The sequence below is a fragment of the Lethenteron reissneri genome, chromosome 42, assembly GCF_015708825.2.
Source record: "Lethenteron reissneri isolate LAM-NWPU_2019-01 chromosome 42, ASM1570882v1, whole genome shotgun sequence".
Taxonomy (NCBI): domain Eukaryota; kingdom Metazoa; phylum Chordata; class Hyperoartia; order Petromyzontiformes; family Petromyzontidae; genus Lethenteron; species Lethenteron reissneri.
The window spans coordinates 6,417,610-6,442,543 of record NC_083820.1 but is presented as its reverse complement, the minus strand read 5'-3'; the positions used below and the strand labels follow the sequence as shown (position 1 = coordinate 6,442,543).

Genomic DNA, 24,934 nt, shown 5'->3' with positions numbered 1-24,934 from the left:
GTCGTGAATGCAATCATATATTTTTTAATCAGATCTTTTGAGCCTCTTTATTCCGCGAGTTAGGCGAGGAGAGGCTCTGCAAACAGCTGAGCGAAGACAACGATGGGCATGGTCAGGAGAAGGTGCAGCCAGCTCCCGTGGGGGTGCACGCTCGGTGCTGCCCCCTTATCTCCGGACTTCGTGGTGGGTTTCGTGGTAGGTGTCGTGGTGGGTTTCGTGGGGTTGCAGGGTGGCGCCTCGGGGTCCGCAGGGATCTCGGGGATTCTCTGATAAGGGAAATACTGGTACCCATTCTGCGGAGGTGTTGAGAGTGGGAATGGGTGAAGGGGGTTTGAGGAATATAGAAGGTAAGCAGGTCAATATGATTCTTACATCTCTGTAATATGTTCTGTGCGTCTGGGGAGTGGTAGTGTAGTGGTTAGCCCAATGTACTACAACGCGCTCACGGCCAACACCAGTAACGATAATCTGAACAGACCCTGGACTTCCCTTAGGTCGACTCAGCTTCAAATGAGTACATTGTGCAATGTGTAAACATTGCCACGAGGGAGGCAATATCGGGCGTAGTGCTGGCCACCCACCTCCTCATGTTCCTTGCCAGCCTTTGTAGGTGCTTGCTAATAGCGATTGCCCTAACAGTCTGTTAATATGCGGTTCATTGTGAACCCCATCAGTAGTCTCCCAACATAGCCCCCCTCTCGCTCACACTCACCGTGTCCATGTGCAGCGCGTAATGGTTGGCCGTTTGCGCCGCTTTTTCCACAGAGCGGATAGTCTGTTCCGTCCAGTTCACGTTGTCGTAGACGGTGAAGATCGGCTTCCCCTTGTCCGCTTCGGGGGTTATGACCATGTGTGGGAAATCACTGTGAGGTGGGCAGATAACACGCGGAGTATAAAGCATGTTGGCCTTCCGACGCGGTGTGGGAACTTCAGCATTAATCGGCAATCAAGAATGCACGTTGCTGGCTTATCTCAACTTATATGGATTTACCAAGCCTCCCAATCCAAGGCGCTTTACAACAATTACGAAAGTGTACATAAGATAGTGGTGTAGTTATGGTGAAAGGAGGACAGGTGGGAGTGGTTAAGGAGGAGGGGTTGGGGCAGTGATAGGGGTTGGGGTAGTGATAGGGGTAGTCATTGGGTCTTTCAGTAGCTTTACCGAAAGACCCAAAGAATATAAATTCCTGCAGTCACGAAAGCTTTAAGTCAAGATTTTAGCTATAAGGCTTTTAAAGGGCTCACCCCACATTACTTGCAGGAACTAGTACATTTATGTATTCCATCAAGGTCCTTAAGATATTCTGATCTTCAACTGCTCAGCGCTCCCACAGGTCTAGGTTGCACTCTTTTAGCGATCGGGCTTTTGTTAGTGTGGCACCCAAGCTATGGAACGCCTTGCCACTTGAAATCGGGCAATATATTGAAGTCTGCTTTGAAAACCCATCTTTTTAAAGTGGCCTCCCTTCTTTAGTTTGGTCGGTTGCCCTGCTTCTGTTTTTGTTTCCTGCTTTTTATGCATTGCGCATTGGGATCCTAGGATGGAATGCGCATTATACATTTGAATTATTATTATTTAGTTTGACCAGGTGGGAACTCGAGGGGCCAGAGACTCCAAATCTCTGTGCAAATGGAGGTAGTGTCTGAAAGGGGCACAAAGAACACTGGAGAGATGCACGCTTAGGATGACACTGAGACAGAAAAGAGTAACAAGTGGATTAGTGAACATACACAGGTTAGATACATAATCTTGACCGTTACAAAAAGTAAGTGGGCTTATCGCCAACCAAAAATACATACATAAAAAATGAATTATGTCGACCAATAGATGATACAAGCACTGTATATCTATTATAAGGTTAAATCGACATGGGTAATCGGTGGTCAAAGGTTTTTGATGGATTGCAGAGCCTGTTGAGATCGACAAATAAAGATCACAGCGTTCGGTATATTAGTCAACGCTGATATATACCATCCGATGAATCATTCCACCACAACTCACGGCATGACGGTGTATCCAAGGGCGGGCGCCAGCTCCGTCATGTTGACAACGCTGAGGCATTGCGACACGTTCACCTTGGGGTAGTAGTGCAGGAAGCCGAGGCACATCTCCTCCTGGGTGCTGAGCCCACCCTGTGGGGAGAAAGGCGTAAGAGATGGGATCATGGGGTAGAGAGATTGTGAGACGTTGTTGGTGGAGAGGAGGGCAGGAGGATCCCAGCACTTGTGTCGGTAACGCTTATCAGGGTTGGCTACGTACGGTGCAAAAGAAGTGCAACATACGTACGTTTCTTTAATACACCATATAACATAATTCATACTTGGAGGCGTGTAGATTTAATTTACCGTGGTTGTCGTGGCTTTGTCCTTGCTGTTGTAGAGGCACTCTGTGATGATGAAATCGCCCTGAAATCAAACGCAACAAAACATTGGGGTGAAACACAAGGTCCTCAAAAAGTAAAAGAATCAACCATGCTCGTGTATAATTCATTATTTATGAACTCACGATGCATGCATTGAATCATTGGCATGAGAATAAATTATTGTCTTATTTGCATATGTTGTCTGTGATTGGCTAACGCGAACCCGGCAGACACTTGCAGCGCAATATACTACACCACAATGTTTAAAAAATATATATACTTGAATCAACGTGACCCTCGATCAATTACAATTCATTCTTTCGCAAGCGAGGCGAATTGATACCTGCCGATTATGTAAGGATGTCAGACATACTTGGATAGCGTGTTTGTAGGACATGGGGGTGACCATGGATATCATAAACACCACAACCGTCACGAGGGGGCGCTACTGCGCAAGGCGAGCAATGCCATGGCTTGCTAGATGAGTAGATGGTGATTGGTTGGAAGGTTTGAAAGAGGGAGAGGGCGGGGATATTTGAAAGGAGGTCCGTTGTGGACTGTTATGAGGCGAGCAGAGATATTGGTTAGAAGGAAGAGAATGGGTGCAGATTGGAGTGGGGGAGGGAGAAGAGGATACAAGGGAATAGAGAGGGGGAGGAGGTGGTGCTTAGGAGATGGAAAGCAAGGGAGTTGTGTTGGCTGCTAGTGGGCACTGGACGTTGTTGTTGAGGTCAATAAACTTGATCCAAGAAGTGCGACATTCGGAGTCCTTCATTACACTTACAACGCTTGAGTAGTAAACCTGGTTTAAAAGGAGTCTTCTGCGGTCACACAAATGGCAGCCGAACCTTTGGCCTACATGACTCGGTATTTGAATTTTATAATTCTGCAGCTGGTCCCACTTGTGAGCGATCGTAATCGGCCCCCAAGTATTCACCGGCATCACGGAGACGAGCTTTTTCAGGTAGCGCGTTTCCTGGAAGTTGAAGTCGTAGCCCATGTCGCGACCCAGCTCGTCGATCTGCTTTCCAGCCCTGGCCAAAGCGACAGTGAACACTGGGTGAGTGTTGGACTGGGACCTGGTTTTCCAAATTGGCAGTGGTGTAGACTTTGCCATGGAGTGCAAGAATGGAATAGGTAAATGCAACAAACTCAACACATTCGTCAATAACACTGCTCAGCCTTAGAAGTAGAAGTATATGAATAGGCAACGTTTTGGGCAATGTATCTTCTTCAAAGGACATGAAGAAGAGCTGTGAATCAGGGCCGTTGCCCAAAAAGTTGCCGATCATATATTTTTTAATATATCGACGCCACATTTACACATTCACCAATCTTCTCAATTAAAATACAAACGAAATAATTGCATGCTGCGAGCGCCTGATGATTGCGTAAACACTTGCCGTGTGACGAACAGTTCACTGGTTCAAGCTGACACCGGTGCCACTTGAGTTGCAACCTTTTATCGCGTAAACTCTTAAAGCCTCGTGAACATCGCCGCATGGTGACGCTTTGTAAAAGACCAGAATGGGCGTATCATCAGCCTCGTGCTGCTCTTGCCACGAGCGTCGCACTCACCTGTAGTGCCGGAGCTGGACGGCCCTGCCCAGCAGGTGAGCATGCAGGAGCGAAGCGAAGACCTTCATCTCTCCGCTCTGCGTCGCCTGTGTGAACACAACGCCCATTTTTCTCTCCGGCCGTAGCACTCCACCGGTCAGGCCCACTCTTTTAGAGTGTTTGTTCCAATTAATGTGTTTCCTCTTTTTAAGTTATATTTGCAATCGAGCAAACAAATTAAATATATAACGTGGGAAGGGGGGGGGTCGCCGTGTCCGGCACGGACGAATGCATCTAAAGTAAAATGAACCTAGGCAGGAAAGAGAAGCAGAGGGGAGAGAGAATAGTTAAAGAGAAGAGGAAGGGGACAATGAGGAGAATGACGGGCATAGGTGTACGCAACGGGGCAAGATAGGCAAGATATCAACGGGTCACAAAAGAGGACTGCACCTGACACTAGTCGGTCAGCGAACCCTGCAAGAGGGGCCCAAGGGGTTCCAACACAGGCACCTCATAGAGCTGATTCAGCCAACCTTCACGGGCGAGTAGCTTAACAAGAGGTGTTCTTAACCCCAGGCCTCAAGGGCCCTGCCGTTGTTCAACGGTACTTCTACCACTGTCCACGTGTGCGCATCGCCAGATTTGATTGTCCCATTAACAGCGGCGGTGTTCATCATTCACACAATGATTGCCAGCCGTTGTTGGAATGATGACTGTGGGACTGGGGGCCATCGTGTATGGGCTCAGAATCTTACTGCATGAAACAGGCTTTCCAACCACCAACCCGGCCTGAGCAGCATGGCGAAGAAGCTCGAGTAATCGACCCCGATCCGGCATTGGATTGACAAAGATCCATACATCACTGGTGCTGGGTGGTCGTCGGGTGGTGTTGCTGTGCGGTTACCACTCGAGACATTGGGCGTGGGGGGGGGTTCGTAGGTACACAGGGACCAGGTGAGTGGATGTTGTCGGTCCTATGGGGCACCTCACCTCTCTACCTAGCATCACGCCCCTCGGACGTGGCATCGCGTCTCGCAGCGAGGTCCCGTTCTGATCGATGGTGGCGAATCCCTGGGTGGGACAGACGGCGTAGCTCGTGTAGGAGGAGGCTCCGGGCGGCACGAAGTGAAGGTTGTTGACACCGACGCCGGCCTGCAGCACTCCGGCGTCGTAGGCACGCAGCTGCGGCGTGACGTAGAAGCGCAGGCCGGAGCTGTCGATCACGTCTGGTGGTCGTTGTGAGCGCAAGAGGTGCGGGGGGGGGGGCACACTTCAAATCGCGTCGTGTTTTGCAAGGTTTTTTGTTGTTGTAAATCAACATCGGCTGTTCTTTATCGCAGTCCGTGACATGTCCCACTGGCATTTCTCTCCGTGCTTGCTATTTCCAGACCAACCTATTAGGTTTGCGTGTCCGTGATTTGCAACCAGTTAAATGTATAATCTTAAATTACATTTAATATATATATATGTAATGCTTAATTATTATTCGTGATAAATTAGTATTTTTCACTGTTTCCTTCAAAAAAGACAGGCACAATGGACTCTGGCCTGGTTATAAAGCAAACAAAGCCTAATCATTCATCAATAACACACTCCGCTGAAATAAATAATATGTATGAAAAAATAAGAATAGGTTTTACCCTTTCTGGCAATAAAACAGGCGTTACGGTGTTCAAACACCAAATGGAAACCGTTTGCTAAGCAATAAAGTCTGCATTAACCACACGTACTTGTGGTGAACATGCAAACAAACTTGCTCTGATAAAATAAATAACATATAAATGGTGATGTTCCGGGCAATGACCCTTCATCAGAGCACATGGTAACTCTGCCGATTGATAGTATTGTCAAATGTCAGAATAAGTATTATAATGCATCTGTGTGCATCTCGTGCAGTATAGAGTGGACACAAAAGGGAAAATGGGTGGTGATGATGATCATGATGGAGTCGGAATGGCAGGGAGGTGGAGACGATTTGGAGAGTAAGTGGCTCGAGAACAGGCGATGGTTCTCGGAAGGGCCTGGCTAACGAGCCATGCCACGCGCACAGGTGAGTGCGTCCCCCGTACCTAGCACCTGCCCGGGGTTTACGTAGTGCATCTCGATCAGGAAAAGAACGAGCGGGGCAATAGCCTGGAGTTTGCCATCAGCCGAAACTGGATTTGGAGCACGGATATTGCCAGATTGAGAAAATTCAAGTACGTTGAGTAACACAGTCAGGGCACAAGCGTTATTGGATTGTGGGTGTTCATATGGGATGAATTTATCCAGTGGTAGACCTCGAACCGGTGGTGGCAGTGGTGGCGATGAGTGAAGAGGTGGATAAATAGGGGAGTTAATGACCCGTCAATCCATTGACTGGCATGGATTGTTCAACCTTCAATACGTGCACCGAATCGGATAACAATCAATGTTTTTTCACGTCATATTTAGTGTGTTCATGCGATCCTTCCCCACATAGAGGCTGCTAAATGAATCGCAACACCCCTCCCCCCCTTGATTAGCGACACCATGCTTCAAGGTGCGTCCCGTACTTGACACGAGCCCGGGGTTGTCGTAGTGCATCTCGATCAGGACCATCTTGGGGTCCCCTTGCGCTCCTAGCGAGTACCCGGCCTCGGGGGGGTAGTCAAATGTCTGTAGCACAGGCACACAAAGACAAAGATGCCCCCGTATAGCCTTGTTAGCGATCACCTATGAAAGCCGGTAACGGTACACGAGGGGGTGGGTGGTCAGCACCACGTGGCTATGTTCACGCACCGCACCAGGTACTCATTTGAGGCTGAGTCGACCTAGGGGAGGGCCCAGCACCGCTTCAAACTCGGGTCACCGGGTTCGCAATACAGTGCACTAACCGCTACAACCACCGCTCCCCAAACAATATAAAGACAAAGATCACCCACATAGCCTTAACAAACTGCAGGAGCAAGTGCTGTTAACGGGCACCTATGAAGGTCGGGATGGCAGCACCACCGAACAACACACACAAAGTAACACCGTGCATGCGAATATGAGAATACAGATACGAACACACACACACACACACAATCGTCAGCGCAGATGTGCGATGGGCGACGCGTGTACATTCGTGCGTGCGGGGTTACCACGTACCCCGCCGCCAATGGCCCACGCGGCGAGCACGGAGGTGCAGGTGGAGAAGGAGTCGGGCATGTTGGGGTGGTAGCACTCGTGCGTGACTCCCACGTGGGACGCGTTCACGTTGTCCAGGCACACGTACACGAGAATGTGGTGCACGAACGCCTCGTTGCCGGCCTGGACAATGGGCTCCACCTGCACGCGCAGTGGAGGGGGTACACGCGTGAAGAACGCATGGGTGGACGTGCAACACACGGGACCAACTTTGACATTTTGTTTGCAAACTGTTGGACCAACGTTGGTCCAACGTTTGACTAACGTTAACGCAACGTTGATCCAACTTGGGGGCAACGTTGGTCCAACTTTACATGTTAAAGGGGACGAAGCATCAAAGCCACTCTCTAAAAGTCAATCGCCCTCAATGCACTGCAATATCGTCAGATATCCCAAGCCAAGTGGGATTGAGCCGAGTAAGTGCCTGATTTGGTGGGTGACTGCTTAGGAATACCAGCTCACTACATGTACAGGCTGATACTGCGAGGTGGCCAGAATATTGGAGTGTGTCAGCTTGTACAGGGTGCTCCAGATGTCTTGTGACTCCCAATTAATTGGGAGTCACAAGACATCTGTTTTGGATAATTCAATGTGGGTTACAAAACATCTGGGCCACCCTGTACATATAAGCCTGCTGTAGATGCTCTAGTCTCCTGCCACATTCCAAACACTTAATAATGTCACTTGCCCAACATCCCAATGCAACACCCTTCCGATTAAAGAGTCTTGAGACTCACATATTTTGGGGGGTTTTTTTCCAGGTGAGTTGGGGAAGCTCTTTTTCAGTGGCCACGCGGCCAACACGGCAGGTAAGGTAGCAGGCCAAGTTACACGGGAAGGGCAGGGTTCAACACATCCATTTAAAAATTCATCATGAAGGACAAAAAGCTAAATACCTCGCGTCGTAAATGTTACACTCCGCTACCGTGTCAGGTGACAACGTTGTGACACAGGGTGTTGCAATGTCAACGGGCCAAAAACGGTGATGATGACACGTGCCCACTCCCCGCCTTTCCCACAAACACGCTCCCCCCCAGCTCCATCGCACAGCAAGCGACATCAGTGGAAGTGTGCGTGCAGTGTTTTCCCCGCTGTGAACCTTGATGAGGTGATTTTTCTTGCTGAGTTTGGGCAGAGAGACGAGCTTGCACGCGTAGTAAGTGGAGGCGGTCGGGATCGTGTACTGGAAGCGGACACGGCGAGGGGAGACAGAGAAAACAGAAAACGAAACTATTAAAAACGATGTTTTATTTTTACCAACAATATAGCTATATTTTCAGACGCGACCTGGCCACAAATGATAGCTCAGGCAGTGGCTTATGTGGACATTTACAGCAGCTAAATGCTCTAACCGCATGTTTGTAAATGTGGAGGGAAACACCGGAGGACTCGGAGAAAAATCCACACGACCCACGACCTCCTGCATACCAGTCGAGGGAGTTAACATCTCGCCACCGCAGCGCACCACATAACACAACAGCTGCCGTTCAGACTGCCTCGTCGTGCCCTCGTCTCTCATTACGCAAAAATAAATGTCGTTTATTTTTAATGCAATTAGTCAAAAATTACTTTTGAATATAATCGAAAAAAATTACTTATGGATTGATTTACGTGTTAATATAACTGATTTCCCAGTTAACATACAACGTTGATCCAATGTCAACCAACGTTGACTTACTCAACATGACATGTTTGTTGGGTTACTGCCCGTTTCTTATCAGTGGGGGAAAAAAATATCCAGCAACGAACCCAACGGGGCCATGGAGTGTAAGCGCCGAGACTTATGGCACTGACCCCCAACGTGCAAACAGAATCAGAATATTTATTTATACTGGAGGAATCCAATGAGGTATAAAGCTCGTTTTCACATGTTCAGCAGGGGCGGGTTAGAACGTTACAACAACATAAACACACGATATGAGTGCAACGTATAGGAAAGGTAAACAAATCTATTTAACAAAAAATACAAATAAAACCAAGCAAAGTCAATCTTATCAGATACAGCCCACTGGGGTGTTCACTTATTTTTCAAAAGTGACCTGGCCACGAATGATAGCTCAACAGAGTGGCTTATCATGTGGAAATTTACAGCAGCAAAATAATCTAAATAATGCCGTCCGTACGGGGGATATTCACCCGTGCGTGATTTGGGGCTCACACACACCTTGTCAAAAGCCAGGTTAAAGGAGTCGTGATCTGGAGGCAGGGGCTGCTCGGTGGCAGATCCGTGGCTCAGAAGCTGAACGCTCTTGGAGCCCCGCGTGGTCGCGCCGTGGTACTGGATCTGAGTCTCGCTCGCTGGGTCTTCACCGCTGTAGGCCCAGATCAGACGCACCGTGTCCTCCTGCACGAGTGGACACACAGACACACACGCAGGTCAACAAGGCTTGATGATTCAGAACATTGCTGGGTGTGAACATTTGAGAACATTTTAAGGGGAGGTGGGAAGGCGTCACGTTCAGTTATTACTGCCACCACTGCGAGAACCCTTGTCGGTGATGACATTGCTCAGTGGTGGCGTGAGACGATGGGAAGGTGTCTGCTGTTAACGCTGCAGGATACGGACTCTTTAAGTGGACTGCTTGACTCAGTAAATGTGTACGTGCGGTACAGGGACTCCTCTACTTTCAAACATTTGACATACGAACTTTCAGAGATACGAACAAACCTATCCGTAGAAGTTCAACTGCCACGTAATGAAGAACCAGTCGCATCTACATTTACAGGAGATTATACAACGTTTAATGTAATTTCTGTGTTTAGTGTACATGCCGTACAACATGTTAGGAATCGACAGAAGGAAAGAAATCGACTTACGAACAGACCTCTGGAACCTAACTCGTTCGTAAGTAGAGGAGTCCCTATAGTTAGTAATGGGGACATTTTAATGGACAACACTAACCAGTAATACTGAAGGGGGAGGAGGCGGCCGCTGTAGATTCTATGTGCACCACAACGGAATTAGTTTTACTGTTTTAAGACGAAATAACTTCCAGTAATCGAATCGACAATACAGTTATCTGGGTCAACCACCTCGTGTAACGTTCTAGTTGTTGCCCTGTATCAACTTGAGTCATGAAAAAAACATTGAGTAGGTCAAGTGTTACTTTTCATCACAAATACTCTCGCGTCTTAATTAACTTAGCTGCTCCACCCAACTGTAAATGTTTTTGATTCATACGTTTGTGAACATATTTCGGCTTACATTTTGAGATAAACGACACTTTGCATTCCTTGTCAAATGACTATCCAGTGAATAATAAACGGATCCCTGCTTTTCCGATGTGCAGCTGTGCAAGGACACAGGCCACATTTGATCACGTTGTACGTGTGTACAATCGGCAGGAAGATCTGCAAGAGAGATATAAACAATACTGCACAGGATGAGAGCCGGGGGTCATGCCTTCGAGCATGATGCGCTCGTGTGTGTGCTGTGTTTGCAGACGTCGCAATGATTTGTGATTTGTCACGTGACACTCTCGCTCTCAAAATGTGATTCGATTTTTGGGCTCGGATCGCGTAAGTAAAACGAAGTGTCGCCAACCCTCCTCCCCCAGACACGGCCAATTAATTCTCGCAACTGGCTGACGATGTAACTGCCAGCGAAACTTCGTATCCAATGTGTTAAAATGTTGCGTGGATCGCTCTCCAACAATATGGGTGGTGCTGCTGCTGAAAATCAGTGATACATTGACACGTGTATTTGTCACGTGAACACGTTCTTCACTGGCGGTGTCGGGTGGCGGAGGGTTGACGAAACACGTTTTACTTACGCGATCTGACCCGAAAATCAATTACGAATACAAACAGGCGCGGGTTACAAGGTTATCACAAGTCTCTTCATGAAACAAATAAAACTCAAAACATTCGCCAATAACACCGTGGCCTTAAAATGAAAATAATTTAATTGGTGACGTTTATGAATGTCGCATATTTTATATAGCAATCTCTTTCAGGCCAAAGAGTTCTTTATGAATGTTGTTTGTTGTTTTTCTTGTGCCTGTGGACTGCCGACAACGCAGCAGCATCACCAGATTATTGTTTGATTACACACTTTGTGTTTAACTGAATGGTTTACACAGGACAATATGTCTGCACTTCTTATATATAGATTTATTTTATGACCAATAGCTGATGTATTGCCTTGTGTCGATGGCACTGCTCCATCGTGAAGCGAAGCTCGTGAAGGATGGGCGGTACGGTTTATTGCCAAGTTTACGATGCTTGTTGAGTGTGAAAGTGACCATTTTCGGCATTTTAAAAGCCTAAGCTCGCATTCCTCAAAAGATAATTGTGTTTGTTCGTCAGTATATTCAGAGTATTGCACCTGGATTATGGTCGACCTTCGCGTGACTTTTCAGCCCTTACCCCCATGTAAGCTCTAGTAGGATACCGTCGAATTAAAATCGTTGTCACATTTCCGCCAATTGCGTCCCGATTGTGCCACGACTCACGGCTTCACGCCACGAGACGGAGGGTCCTATCAGATGCCTCCTTTCTTTGAGTGACCTGTGGTCTACACATGGAGTCTAAGAGGGTAGCACTAGGTCGACTCAGCCTCAAAATGAGTGACTGGTGTGATGTGTAAAGATCTCCACTGGGGAGACAAAGGCGGTCCGGCATGGTGCTGGTCAACCACCCCCTCGTGTGCCGTTCTGGCCTTCACGGGTGCTCGTTAACAGAACTTGCCCGAACGGCATGTTAAAGGCTATAAGGGGGGATCTTTGTATTTGTCTGTATGCGTGTGTACATGTGTGTGTGTACACGTGTGTGTACACGTATGTTTGTGTACACGTGTGTGTGTGTACACGTGTGTGTGTGCACGTGTGCGTGTGCAACACCCACGGTGATGTCCCTGTCGTTGGCGTCGCACGTGCGCAGCGCGCGCACCACGCGCATGACCGTGTGGGTGCCGTTCTCGCTGAGCCGCACGAGTTTGTAGTCCTGGCTCGCGTCCCGCACCAGGCTCCGCTCCCCCTCGATGTGTCCGTCCTGACCGCACAGCCGCAGCCCAGGTGGGGGTGGGGGGGGGTGGGAGAAAGGGGATGAAAAATGGACCAAGGTGAGAGGCGACCTGGCCACACATGACAGCTCATCGACAGTGGCTTATATCATCACCACACGTGGGAATTCATAGTAGTAGCCAAATAAGTTTAAACGCGTCAGGGTCCGGGATTCGAACTCCACTGCCTCCTTCATAGCAGGCGAGGGAGATGGCATCTCCATGTCAAACGCGGCACCCCAATTGTCGTGCGACCTTCCCATTGAAAGCACTCCTGCCTTGTTTAAATAGGCACAGGAGTTGGACGCACACACACGTGGCGGTCCTTGTGTTTGCAGTTTTCTTTTTAGGAAACTGCAAACACGGAGATGAGATTTCCCCTAAAAACTATCACCGTTTGAGTGAAGGTTTTTTTTTTAAGGAAAGCGATGAGCCAGATGAAAACAACTTTGAGTAAAATTGTATCGCACTGATGATGACAGCACACACATTGGGAATACCAGGTATCGCAGGGCTTAGGCTGTGATGGATTCGTAAATCCATGTGTGCTGAGGTTTTAAGTGTTCGTCCGCTTGTGTGCGTGGTGGATTATCTCTCTCTCTCTCTGGGTGATCTGGTTTCTTCGCATCCACACAAGCCAAACACCCATTCATAAAAGCGGCCAAACACTCAAATGCAGGAGCCGAAAAAAGTGTTGAAGCTCAGGGAGTGTTTCCATGGTTGGAAGAATGTCATTAGTCATCTCTTTGGTTTTGGAATGGAACCCGAGTTATGGGTTGATGCAGGAGGGTTTATGTGGGCGCGGAAAGGATTCTCGTGTGGGTTTAGAGGCAGCGTGGCCACGCATTACACCAATTACATCACCACTACAACCACCACAATTATCATTACTACCATCACTATGTCACCATTACCTAGACTACCATCATCACTACCATTGTAAACTAAACATCATCACTGCGTCACCATTACATAAGTTACTTTCATCACGTCACTTTCACCACTACCAACACCATGGTACCATCATCATCGATACCACAACTAACAGCAGCACTATCCTTATCATTATCACCCATCATCATTGTCGTCATCATCATCGTAACCAAGGCCACCTCATCCACAATTATTAATACCATCGCCATCACGGCAGTATCTCAGTCATCAAGACGCCTCCAACAGGGGGGTGGGGTCAATATAAGGAGAGAGAGAGAGACAGACAGACAGAGAGCCTACGCTCTGGAAAACACCGGGGAGTGTTGTGGTGAGTGGACAGAGGACCGCGTTGCCCGCGGCTCGGCACTCACCACGAGATGGGTAGCGGCTGCGCTGTCCACCCACCCGACCACCACGTCAGAGCCGGCCATCATCCCCGTGGAGCTCAGCCCCAGGCCGACCCAGCCCCGGGTGCGAACCCGAGCCTCCAGGACGATCTGGTCGCTGTCGAACGCCCACGAGACGTGGAATTTGTCCGGAGATAATTCGGTGCTGAACGTGAGGTCGGCGTCAGGATCCAGGGCACAGGACACCCCCACGGCCATCATCACCACCGCCATCACCACCGTCGTCATCCTCGCTGGCAGGTCGTGGCGAGGCATAATTACTCGTCTGATAATTGATGAAAAATTTACTGTGGTAATTAAATAAAACAATACTTTGACAATACCAAATTACAGATTTTTTAAATTACAGATTGCGTCGCAACTTCTTCACTTATTGATTCGAACACAATTGTCAGCTGCTGCTGCCTCCGCTGTGGACCCTGGTTTGATGGCTCACCACCTCTGCGAGCTCGCATTGTCGAAGCCTAACTTTTTATAAGGCACCTTCCAAGGTCGTGTCGTAATGTCGAGTGGGGCGGGGAAAGAATGAGGGCTGACATGCCATTGTATGCAATATCTTAATTACTCACCCACCCACTCACTCTCCACGGACCCATTGCTGTCAGCCCCTCATAAGTGCCTGCCTTACTACAGACCGCATTGGTCACCCCGTGCCGTTATACATCTCAACGTTCATCCTACAAAGTTCCATCACCAGGGAGAAACACAAACAAATTGACAATTTTTTTTTTCCCATATTGAAACGGTTGTACGCCGTCTGGACCTTAAAACTCAATTTCCCTGGACAAGAACACGGGTAAACCGTATGGGTTTACAGGTATGCGGACAAAACACCGCCCGTAAAGTCTTTAACAATCAAGAAAGAGTTTATACTCTTAGGTTTTTTCGGTAAAGTCACGCACCGAAAAAACCTAAGAGTATGAATCCTTGCAGTCACGAAAGCTTCAAATCTAGAAGAAAGAGTTTACATGCTGTTGAAGTTCTGTTAGCGAGCCACCTATGAAGCATGCAGTGGAGAAGTGCTGTAGCCGACTCGGTCAAGAGGGTTGAAGAAAAACAGGGAGAGAAAAAAACGCCGATCAACATCAGCAGCAACACCAGCAGCGGCACGACACGACACAAATCCCGTGAAGCTGACGAGCAACTCAAACCCACAGTGCGGCCGATGCCTCCTGTTCAAGGGCTGGGCTCTCATCCCATCAGCGCTGTCATCATAGACGCGATGGACAGCCGAATGGGGATGAAGTCTGGCACAGCACACGAGGGGGTGGGTGGCCAGCACCACGCCCGACCGCCTTTTGTCTCCCGCGTGGCGGTGTTTACGCACCGCACCAGATAGTCACTGGAGGCTGAGTCGACCTAGGGGAGGCTCTGGACCGGGTCACGTAATCGTCACTGGTGTCGGTGGTCGTGAACGGGAATCGAACTCGGGTCGCCGGGCTCGTAGTGCAACGCGCTAACCGCTACACTACCGCTCCACGGAGCACACACAGACAAAAAATATTCCAATCTTTAGTCGTAAGACTGCAAGGACAAGTGCTCTTTGCGATCACCTGTTATTTGAGGAGCGGTCGTGCAGAGATTCGCACGCATTGCACACACGATCTTAGCTGCCTAACCTTTAAGTCTGAGTCCAATTCATGGCTCACGTAATTTCCCTACAATGTCAAATACATTTGTAACAAGTTCATCATCATCGTCGGCCGTACAGAATGAAGGTATCCCCACCATCCTCCCCGTTCCTGCGATGCCTAACTCGCCTTGCAATAGACGGCGATCGCATCTTGGAATTTGCGATGTGCTCACACAGTGGGATTGGAATTGCACACACTTCCTTTGCGCTGAGCTTACTCACCCCTTTTGTTAACACAGGGTCCACGATGGGTCACTCTCACCCCCCTAATGTCCCCTACTTTCTTTCTCTTTCTCACGGGAAATCCATGGCAAGGTGTGTGTTGTTGTTGTTGTAACGTTCCTACCCGCTCCTACTAGACATCTGTGAAAAAAATATTTTTAGCTCATCGGATTCCTCCAGTATAAATAAATATTCTGATTCTGATCGAGGCTTCCGGGATTAAACAACCCAAAAAAAACCCTGTAGAACGCTGCTCTCCGAGTGCGGCCGGGCGTGATGCTGGCTACGAGCTAACAGCACTTGCCCCAAAAGTCCGTTGAAGGCTATACGGGGGATGTTGGTCTTTTCATCGTTGGACACACACCAGCGCGCAGTGACATGCGTCGTATAAATATACAAAGGTCCTTCGTAAAAGCTGAGAGGCCGTACGGCCAAGCGATATGAGCGAGCACCTATTATTGCCGGAAAAAAAAAAACCACCACAAGATAGTGAGTGAGTTGCGTGGTCAGCTCCACGTGACCTTGCACTTGTATTTCCCGTTACACAATCGAGAGCTCTGACTGATGGACTCTTTATTGGGGGTGGGTCTGCTCAGGTAAAACGTTATACATTTGACGCCAAGACTCAGTAAATGTCAGCGCCTCCCCAGTACAATGTGGAACGTTGGTTCAAGGTTGGGTCAACGTTTCCAAGCATGTGCCAACGCTGCCTCAACGTTGGGATGTTTACTAGGTAACCACCTCAACCTCTCCGTTGCGTGCATCACGAGGTTGTCGGTCCACGAGAGACTGCACCATCTCTTCTGCTGCTCTTTGTTTCCATGTTCTTTTCATTTTCCTTCTTCATATTAGTACTATAGTCACCCTCGATCTGTTAATCATTTAATGTTTCTGCAGCTCAGTGTGTGTCATTTGTGTCGTGATCGATCTGGTGGTGGCAATCTGCCCGAGCCGATTTGTACGGCAGGGAATTTTAACATTTAACAAGAAACAGGTTTGACCGTAGCCTACCGTCACGGGCAACAGCACAATGTGGATTTTTTTTTCCCGAGTGCCTAAAGGTATACGGGGGGGGGGTGGGAGGTGGTCTTTGTATTTGCTTGAAATGAGACGCTTCTTAGCTGGGATGAAGGTCTTTAGTCTGCTCTTGCGGGGGCTTGTCAGCACGAATTGCCAAGGCATTCCAGACCACGGAGGGCAGCAGCAGAGAAGGGGTGACCACCCACTCTCTGAGCTAAGAGAATAAATGAGGGCGTCGTTCACCAGAGCGCAGCGGATAAGGGCGCGAATGACGGCAGAGTGAGCGTGTGCCATGGGAGGGATAAGCAAAAGGCGAATCTGTTCGATCAAACGTAACATTTTGAATCATTGTTGGCATACTCTTTGGTTCTTTCGGTAAAGTCAAGTAGATAAAAATAATACATTTTATTATTATTTTTATCTAGAATCATTGTTGGCAGTTTTACGAATACAACGTCAAAGATTCCACCTCCCTCCCCCCGCCCCCGTATAGCTTTAATAGACTTTTGGGGAAAGTACTGTTAACGCGAGCACCTATGACGGCAGACACGGCACGCGAGGGGGATGTGTCTCCCTCGTGGCGATGTGTTGTCAGACAACACCGCAGCAGGTACTCATCTGAGGCCGAGTCGACGTAGCGGAGGGTCAGGACCGGTTCAGATCATTGTAACTGGTGTTGGCTGTGAGCGGGAATCGAACCCTGGTGGACGGGTTTCTTAGCGCGACACGCTAACCGCTTACACCACCGGGTGATCTCACACACACACACACACCTCGAGTCAAATAAAACATATCTCAAGCACTTTGTTCATGTTGTGTGCTCTTTAAATGTTGCTCGATTCTTCGGATCAGGTCACGCCGTCTCAGAATAAACACAAACGCTCGGTTAATTAATGATCACAAATTGCAATGCGCACAAATTGACCTTCAAAAGAGAGAACAGTCCGCAGATTTACACTATGAGACCTCCTTTAGCAGTGGCAAAATATAGTAGTTGGGTTTTACCCTTTAAACTGGTACAAAACTGATACCTTTATACAAGGCCTCATGTTTGCAGTAACCACAACACAAGTAGTCAAAATGCAAACAAAAATAAACAACTCTGATGATGATAATGATATGCACTGTCCTTGAAGTTGATTGACTGCTTGTGTTGTGGTTATTGCAAACATGATGCCTTGTATAAAGGTGTCAGTTTTGTACCAGTTTAAAGGGTAAACCCCAACTACTATAGTCCGCAGATTCTGACGGAAGCGATGACGGGGACGCCGATGTACGGGGCAATTCGGTTCTATTCTTGCGTGTGATGGCAGTCGTCTGTTCAGGAGCTCGATGCCGCCAATGTCGAGGTCTGCCGGCCACGACGAGAGGGCTTCAGCAGAGAGTCCGCGTCGTGTTTGCGGTTCCTCCTCCACTGAAGGAGTGCAGACGACAGTGGGTTAGCCACGTGGTTACATGGCCACACATCGCAACTTCTGTGGCGATGCCTTTAATTTTTTAATCCTTTATATTAAGTTCGCTTGCTTGCTTAGGACCGTGCAAATCTTTCGGTCGTTTTTTAACCCACTTCCCGTGATCCAATCGAGCTGACATTTTCCACACAGACTCGTTGTGCGTGACAATTAATGTTCGTGAAAATTTTTTTCCAAAATTTTACACTTTTTAGGACAAAAATATTATATTTAATTACCAATTGCTTAATGGTGCAATGCAATCATCTCACCCATAGGTGGCAGCCATCTCAAGCCAGAGGACGAGAGGACTCTAGCCGCCACGCATATAAAGGATTTATAGTGAAAAACTTTGTTTTTACGGGATGTACTTATTCATTCATGAAGGCGATGGGGCGCAACGGCTTGTTGATGTTCTGACCGATAAAGGTGAAGGTGAGGGTGTGGAGGTTAAATTAGTGATTACGATTGTTTGGCTGGAACGGGTGGGTGATTGGGAAGGCGTGGGTACCTGTGGAGGGTTGATTGGGTGGTGATGCAGAGGGGGGTGGAGGGGGGGGGGGGCACGGGTTTGTAATAAGAGAGTGCGGGGAAGATGATTGGAGGGGTTATACATATGGAGGGGTAGGGATTAGGGGGTGGGGGTGAGCAGCGGGTTTACGTAGCAGTTTAATTGTAGGCGGAAATAAGAGTTAGCTGTCGCGATGAATCGTTGTGGTTTTAAAGGACATCTTGGGTTTAGCGTTCACACGCTCACTTAGGTAGTCAGCCGGTTATTTTTATCGTTTTGTGAGTGGTGGCAAACATTAATAACGAAATATCACGAAGTAGGAAGATGTGTTTCCGAGGTTATTACAATGTGAGTGATGGTTACGCCACCGGTGTCTTCTAAGCAATGTCAAAGTCGGGAGGCGTGTGTGATGTTTGGGTCTCAAACGAGGCGTTTATTCTGGACGTCCGCGTTGTTTCTTCTGGGTCCGGGTGAGATTCTGGGATGATTGACGGCGCGATCCCAGAAGGGGGATCGGAGATTTGAGACGGCGGCGATGAGCATTGTTGAGGTCTTGGTTGACGAGCTAACCGTGCAAACTCCCTTGCAATGTGCCTGTCTCTGCGGATATTCGGTGGCAGAACGTTCACCAGAACCGGGAGCCCCAGGGGGATTAGCGTCGCTTTCAATGTTCCAGTTATGACGCCTCCATTGCGTCGTTATTTGATCAGCGCGTCAAAGTTTCGTGTTCGGCCTTCCCGGACCAGGCTGGAGCGCAGTGACTCTGCCACTGAGCAAATCCGTGAGGGGGTGGGGGTGGCTTCGGCTGAGACGCCCCAGGCCGTCCGTGCAAGTTTCTGTAGGAGGGCGATTCTCGATTTGACGTCTTCAACAGATCCGTTTTTACGTGGAACTCGAAAGTCGCCAGGCGTCTGTAACCTGAGAGCCCATAGACATCTTGCGTGATTGTTCAGGTCGAAAGCGCTTGTGGTTGTTTCGGAAATATTTTGTCGGAGTCTCCATCGATGGAAATATCCCTCCCAATAAACTTAGATCAGCTTTTTAAAAGTACTGGCAGTGTGTTTCGAGGTTTGTGCCCTGTGCGGGAAGGGCGATGTCACCTCTACACATGAACTTGCGAAACGATTTACATGGCAGGTCACGCCACTGTGGAATCCTCGGTCCTTTATGGATTCTGAGTTTGTTTCACTTAAATGATTATGATATACCGTATGTTAGTTAGTGACGGTGCGAGTTCCGAGTCTTCAGAATTGTCTCGTGGCTGTGTTTTACCAGCAAGGTGTGCCCTGAAAGTGTCGTTCCTGAGCACTGCGTCGATTAGGTGTCGAGAGTAGAACGCCATTTCATGATATTGGCCAACTTCCGTTGCTTAACCATGACGCCAACCAGGGTCATGGGGTAGCAGCAGAGAGGTCAATCGTTGGTGCAGTGCGAGAGGAGGAGGAAGGACAGGGAGGCGAGTGCCAGGCGACCGGAGCTGCTGTGACAGACAATCGGCGACTGCGATCGCCTCGTCACACTCGAGATATGACAAGGAGGTAACGAGATGGAACGAACGATGAGATAACTCATTTTCGGGGGGAAGTGGATTTTTGTGGTGGTAGTCGTTGGGGAGCGGTAGTGCAGCGGTTAGCGCGCTGCGCTATGAACCCGGCGACCCGGGTTCGTATTTCCGCTCACGGCCAACACCAGTGACGATTATATGAACCGGTCCCGGGCCTTCCCTAGGTCGACTCAGCCTCAAATTAGTACCTGGTGCGGTGTGTAAACATCGCCACTGGAGAGACAAAGGCGGCGGGGCATGGTGCTGGCCACCCACCACCTTGTGTACCGTTCCGGCACTAGCTATACGGGGGAACTTTGTCCTTTTTTTTGGGTGGTCGTTGTTGTTCATTTATACTGCCGTTGCTCTTCGGGTTGTAAGCGGGGCGACGAGGGTGCTGCGGCGCGAGACCCGCGGCGTGAATGCACCCGCGTGGCTTCACCTCCACCGAGCGCAACAACCTCCCGTGACACCCTTGCGCAACTCGTCCGTGACGTTGAGACCTGGTCAGCGCTCACGCGGGCGAGTTTAACAACCGACTTGCTGTGCCTGCCGGCTGGCCCACCTCGCCACAGCCTTTCAAAGTGCACCGTCATTGGCACCCATCACAATGCCCTGACCGTAACCCCCCCCCCCCTTTTCCTTAACACAGTGAACGGGTCGTCTTCTCTAATTCACGCAGGTATATACCCCTTAACGACTGAACATTCCCTTTAGTAACTTGACGTGGGTCCCTTTGGCGACTGAAAAGGGGTCCCCTCGGCTCCTCCACACACCCCCTCGGCTCCTCCACACACCCCCTCGGCTCCTCCACACACCCCCTCGGCTCCTCCACACACCCCCTCGACTCCTCCACACACCCCCTCGACTCCTCCACACGGATCCCCTCGACTCCTCCACACGGATCCCCTCGGCTCCTCCACACACCTCCCTCGACTCCTCCACACACCCCCTCGACTCCTCCACACACCCCCCTCGGCTCCTCCACACACCCCCTCGGCTCCTCCACACACCCCCCTCGGCTCCTCCACACACCCCCCTCGACTCCTCCACACACCCCCCTCGACTCCTCCACACACCCCCCTCGACTCCTCCACACACCCCCCTCGACTCCTCCGCACACCCCCTCGGCTACTCCACACACCCCCTCGACTCCTACACACACCCCCTCGACTCCTCCACACACCCCCCCCTCGACTCCTCCACACACCCCCTCGACTCCTCCACACACCCCCTCGACTCCTCCGCACACCCCCTCGGCTACTCCACACACCCCCTCGACTCCTCCACACCCCCCTCGACTCCTCCACACACCCCCCTCGGCTCCTCCACACACCCCCTCGACTCCTCCACACACCCCCTCGACTCCTCCACACACCCCCTCGACTCCTCCACACGGATCCCCTCGGCTCCTCCACACACACCCTCGACTCATCCACACACCCCCTCGACTCCTCCACACACCCCCTCGACTCCTCCACACACCCCCCTCGACTCCTCCACACGGATTCCCTCGGCTCCTCCACACACCCCCTCGACTCCTCCACACACCCCCTCGGCTCCTCCACACACCCCCCTCGACTCCTCCACACACCCCCTCGGCTCCTCCACACACCCCCTCGACTCCTCCACACACCCCCCTCGACTCCTCCACACACCCCCTCGGCTCCTCCACACACCCCCCTCGGCTCCTCCACACACCCCCCTCGACTCCTCCACACACCCCCTCGACTCCTCCACACACCCCCTCGACTCCTCCACACACCCCCTCGACTCCTCCACACACCCCCCTCGACTCCTCCACACGGGTCCCCTCGGCTGCTCCACATGGGTCCCTTTGACTATTTGCCCTCCACCTTCAACATCGTTCCCACGCCTCCTCTTTTGCGCTCACGCACACACAAGTGCGCCCTGTCCCACCCCACCTTATCACCGTTCTCATGATCATTGCAACTCCACGAGGTGAGATCTTGTATGGAGCCCCTTGCCGAGGGAGATTGACAGTTCTTTTGTGTTTCTTCCATTTGCGAATAATCGCACCAACTGTTGTCACCTTCTCACCAAGCTGCTTGGCGATGGTCTTGTAGCCCAGGAGCACACCCTTTAAGAGTGTGCTCCTAATCTCAGCTCGTTACCTGTATAAAAGACACCTGGGAGCCATACATCTTTCTGATTGAGAGGGGGTCAAATACTTATTTCCCTCATTAAAATGCAAATCAATTAATAACATTTTTGACATGCGTTTTTCTGGATTTTGTTGTTGTTATTCTCTCTCTCACTGTTCAAATAAACCTACCATTAAAATTATAGACTGATCATTTATTTGTCAGTGGGCAAACGTACAAAATCAGCAGGGGATCAAATACTTTTTTCCCTCACTGTATATACAGAGGCAGAATCATGTCAATCGTCTTTTTCTCATAAGGGTGAGATAAATTCACACCGGCGATGAACTTTTCGAGATTTTTTTCCCATTACAAAATGAGCAAATAACATTCAAATGGTGTTTTTTCGCACGGTCTCTTTCTCAACAGAGAACGGAGTAGGCGTGAAGCAAGCGAGTGACCACGGTAGTAGTGACATGGGGCAACAGAAGCATCACCTGCAGAAGGTTATCACTGAAAGCTTACGAAACAGAAGTGCCTAGGGCACACAAGAACCTTGATCCGGCCCTGCCTATGCTGCATGGCACACGCGTAGTTATAATATTGTAATGGTGGTCGTAGTCTTGCTGATGACGATTATATTTCGTTGTGGTAACCATCACCTGGGGCATGACCCTGGCACTCATCTTGTTTAGTATTTATTTTTCCTTTTCCAGATTTTGTTTTGATAACAGGCATCTCCCGTAATCAAAGGCCGCGATGTCCTTGCACCAAGGCCGTAATTATAATATATATGCTGAAAATGTCCTCCCAAATATATTAGTATAAAAAATTCCTATGCTCTGTAAATAAAAACAACAATTTGCTAAACCTTGGCCACAATATCTGGACTTGTCTTGAAATAAATCAACGCATATATTTCTGTTTATATGATTGTGGTTATGGTTGTACTTTATTAATCCCTATTCTCTGCCATTACATACAATGAATCAATAAATGTAAAAAAAAACAGAGCAATGTAATGCAATGCACTATTAGACATTATTGTAAAAAATAAGTAAAAAGTCCATCCCATGTGTTAGTGAATTTTTAAATATTTTAGGCAGGAAATTAGTTTTTAAATTTAGATATTTTTCTGGGTCGGGACCCCCAGATACCCTGAAAGATTTGGTCCCCCCCAATGTTGACTCCATGGCTAGGGCCTTGCCTTGTACGACTGCACGTGAGAAAAGCGGCGGTCTGTTTATTAATCGTTGGAGTCGTCCTTTGACGAGGGCACGAGTTCAATGTAAGATGCACTTTTGTCACAACTGTACGAATCGTAATGTTTACGGACGGGTGGAACAGCTGAAATGTTTGGGCGTGAGGATATTTGTGATGACAACAGTGGTTGGCCAGTGAACTTGCAACGTCGAGCCAACGTTTCGGCCAATTAATGAGCATGTATTAAACAACGTGGGGAGGAAATCGGAGCACGCAGAGAAAACCTGATCCTTGTACGAGGGTGCAACACTCGATATCACGTGCAGGTGGAAACACATCAGTCAACTTGCTGCCCTACCTGCCTCCTGGCCAAGCCCAAGAGAAGGGAGTTTCGTAACATTTGCACGGTGATTCACCGACCCCTCACTGCCTCCACAGTGTTGGATCACAGGCCACGTGCAGAATAGCCACCACCGCCTGACCTCTCGATCTTGGGCAGTGGCGTTCCTATGTGGGGTACGTGGTTTGAGTTTGGTGACCGCAGTCACACGGCTGCCATTCCTAATTGTCCTTCAATGTGCCAAACAGCCTTATCTCTTGTGCAATGTTTGTATGCAGTCCATCGCTTGTTGAAGGAGGGAAGTTGAGGCTGGGAGGTTTTTTTTCTGTCGCGCTGCCGATGTTTGAAATTGTCTCGGGCTATTCACCACCGAGCCTCTGGATTGCATGAGGAAACTACGAGAGCTTGTGGCTCGAGCCCAAAATGGGGCTCGTACGTTGAACTGCTTTCGCACCGAACGTAGCCAACCGTGCTAATCGGAGGTTCTGAAGAAATGAGTTGTCAATATGTATTTTTTTAAGTGCCTTGCTCCAGTGACTTCCTAAAATCGGAATAAAGAGCGTTCCAGACGGCCGCAGAAGCGCATCTAAAAGCGCACGATGCGGTGACCGTCTTTGTTCTTTTGGCTAGCCAAAAGCCGCTGATGCAAGGATGACCAAAGTGGCGAGGATGACCAGGTTGAGGACTATTCTCTCAACTATGGGGACTATTGAATCAGTAAGTCCAGTTTGTGCAGTACAGCACTATGATGCAGGTCTACAGACACACGCATGTCCAGCAATTGGCTCAGTGTCCTGCTTACCATGCTGTATTCGCGGCTGTGAGCGGTGCGTCTCGAGCTTGGGTTCCGGGTACTGCTGGGCCAGACTGCAGCTCGGTATTTTAGCCGCTGATTGAAATCTCATCAGAATCTTTATTTAGACTGGAGGAATCCGATGAGCTATGAAAGATGTCCAGTCTGATCTAACACCACCAGTGCTGATGTACGGAGCACGCTGGCGTTGGCTCTCCCCCACGTCGTGCCTGATAGATTTCCCATGAGGTTGAACCGTGGCAATGACCTTCTCGAGTGCCTTTTCTATGCGTCTTTGAAAGATGAAGCTCCTGGCTAAGGTCAGGCCTGGGTATTTCGTGTCGCGCCCATTTCTCTTCACCTGCTGACCACGAAAGTGGCGTCGAGGTAAGCTTCTCCGACAGCCTTGCTGTCGGAGTGGAAGGCTGTCACTGTTGTTTGGGCGCCGCGGTGGCGAGATGTTATTTCCCTCGCTTGGTATGCAGGAAGACGTGGGTTCGATCCCAACCCTGACGCCTGCTGTATATTTTGAGTTTGCGTGCTCTTCCCGTGGTTGCGTGCATTTTTCTCCAGCCGACCCTACGATGTTTCCTTCCACATTTAGAAACGCGCCTTTTAGGGTAATATGGCCGCTATAAATTCCTACATAATCATAAGTGACTTTAGTTTTTGGCCAGGTCACTTCTGCTAAAAAAGCTATA

The 24,934-nt window shown here is 49.4% G+C and overlaps 1 protein-coding gene across 1 annotated transcript; it reads right to left on the bottom strand.

Moving 5' to 3' along the window:
* Positions 1–4: 4 nt before the first annotated feature.
* On the bottom strand, positions 5–13,871 carry LOC133352869 (DBH-like monooxygenase protein 1). The gene is made up of 13 exons (XM_061568848.1): positions 13,377–13,871; positions 11,916–12,062; positions 9,235–9,414; positions 8,170–8,253; positions 7,032–7,211; positions 6,455–6,557; positions 4,911–5,146; positions 3,942–4,027; positions 3,301–3,397; positions 2,347–2,406; positions 2,003–2,133; positions 713–863; positions 5–293 (listed from the first exon to the last, which is right to left on the bottom strand). The coding sequence occupies exons 1-13, from the start codon at positions 13,665–13,667 to the stop codon at positions 60–62; spliced, it is 1,980 nt and encodes a 659-aa protein (XP_061424832.1). The 5' UTR covers positions 13,668–13,871; the 3' UTR covers positions 5–59.
* Positions 13,872–24,934: the final 11,063 nt, after the last annotated feature.

Bases quoted from the DNA above. Each gene is read 5' to 3' on its own strand.
- LOC133352869 (XM_061568848.1), bottom strand. From the start codon at position 13,667: ATGCCTCGCCACGACCTGCCAGCGAGGATGACGACGGTGGTGATGGCG. The intron at 12,063-13,376 runs GTGAGTGCCGAG...CTGTGCGGTCAG, and splicing joins CAGCCGCTACCCATCTCGTG to GACGGACACATCGAGGGGGA. The intron at 4,028-4,910 runs GTGAGGTGCCCC...GTGTTCACACAG, and splicing joins GCGTGATGCTAGGTAGAGAG to GCGACGCAGAGCGGAGAGAT.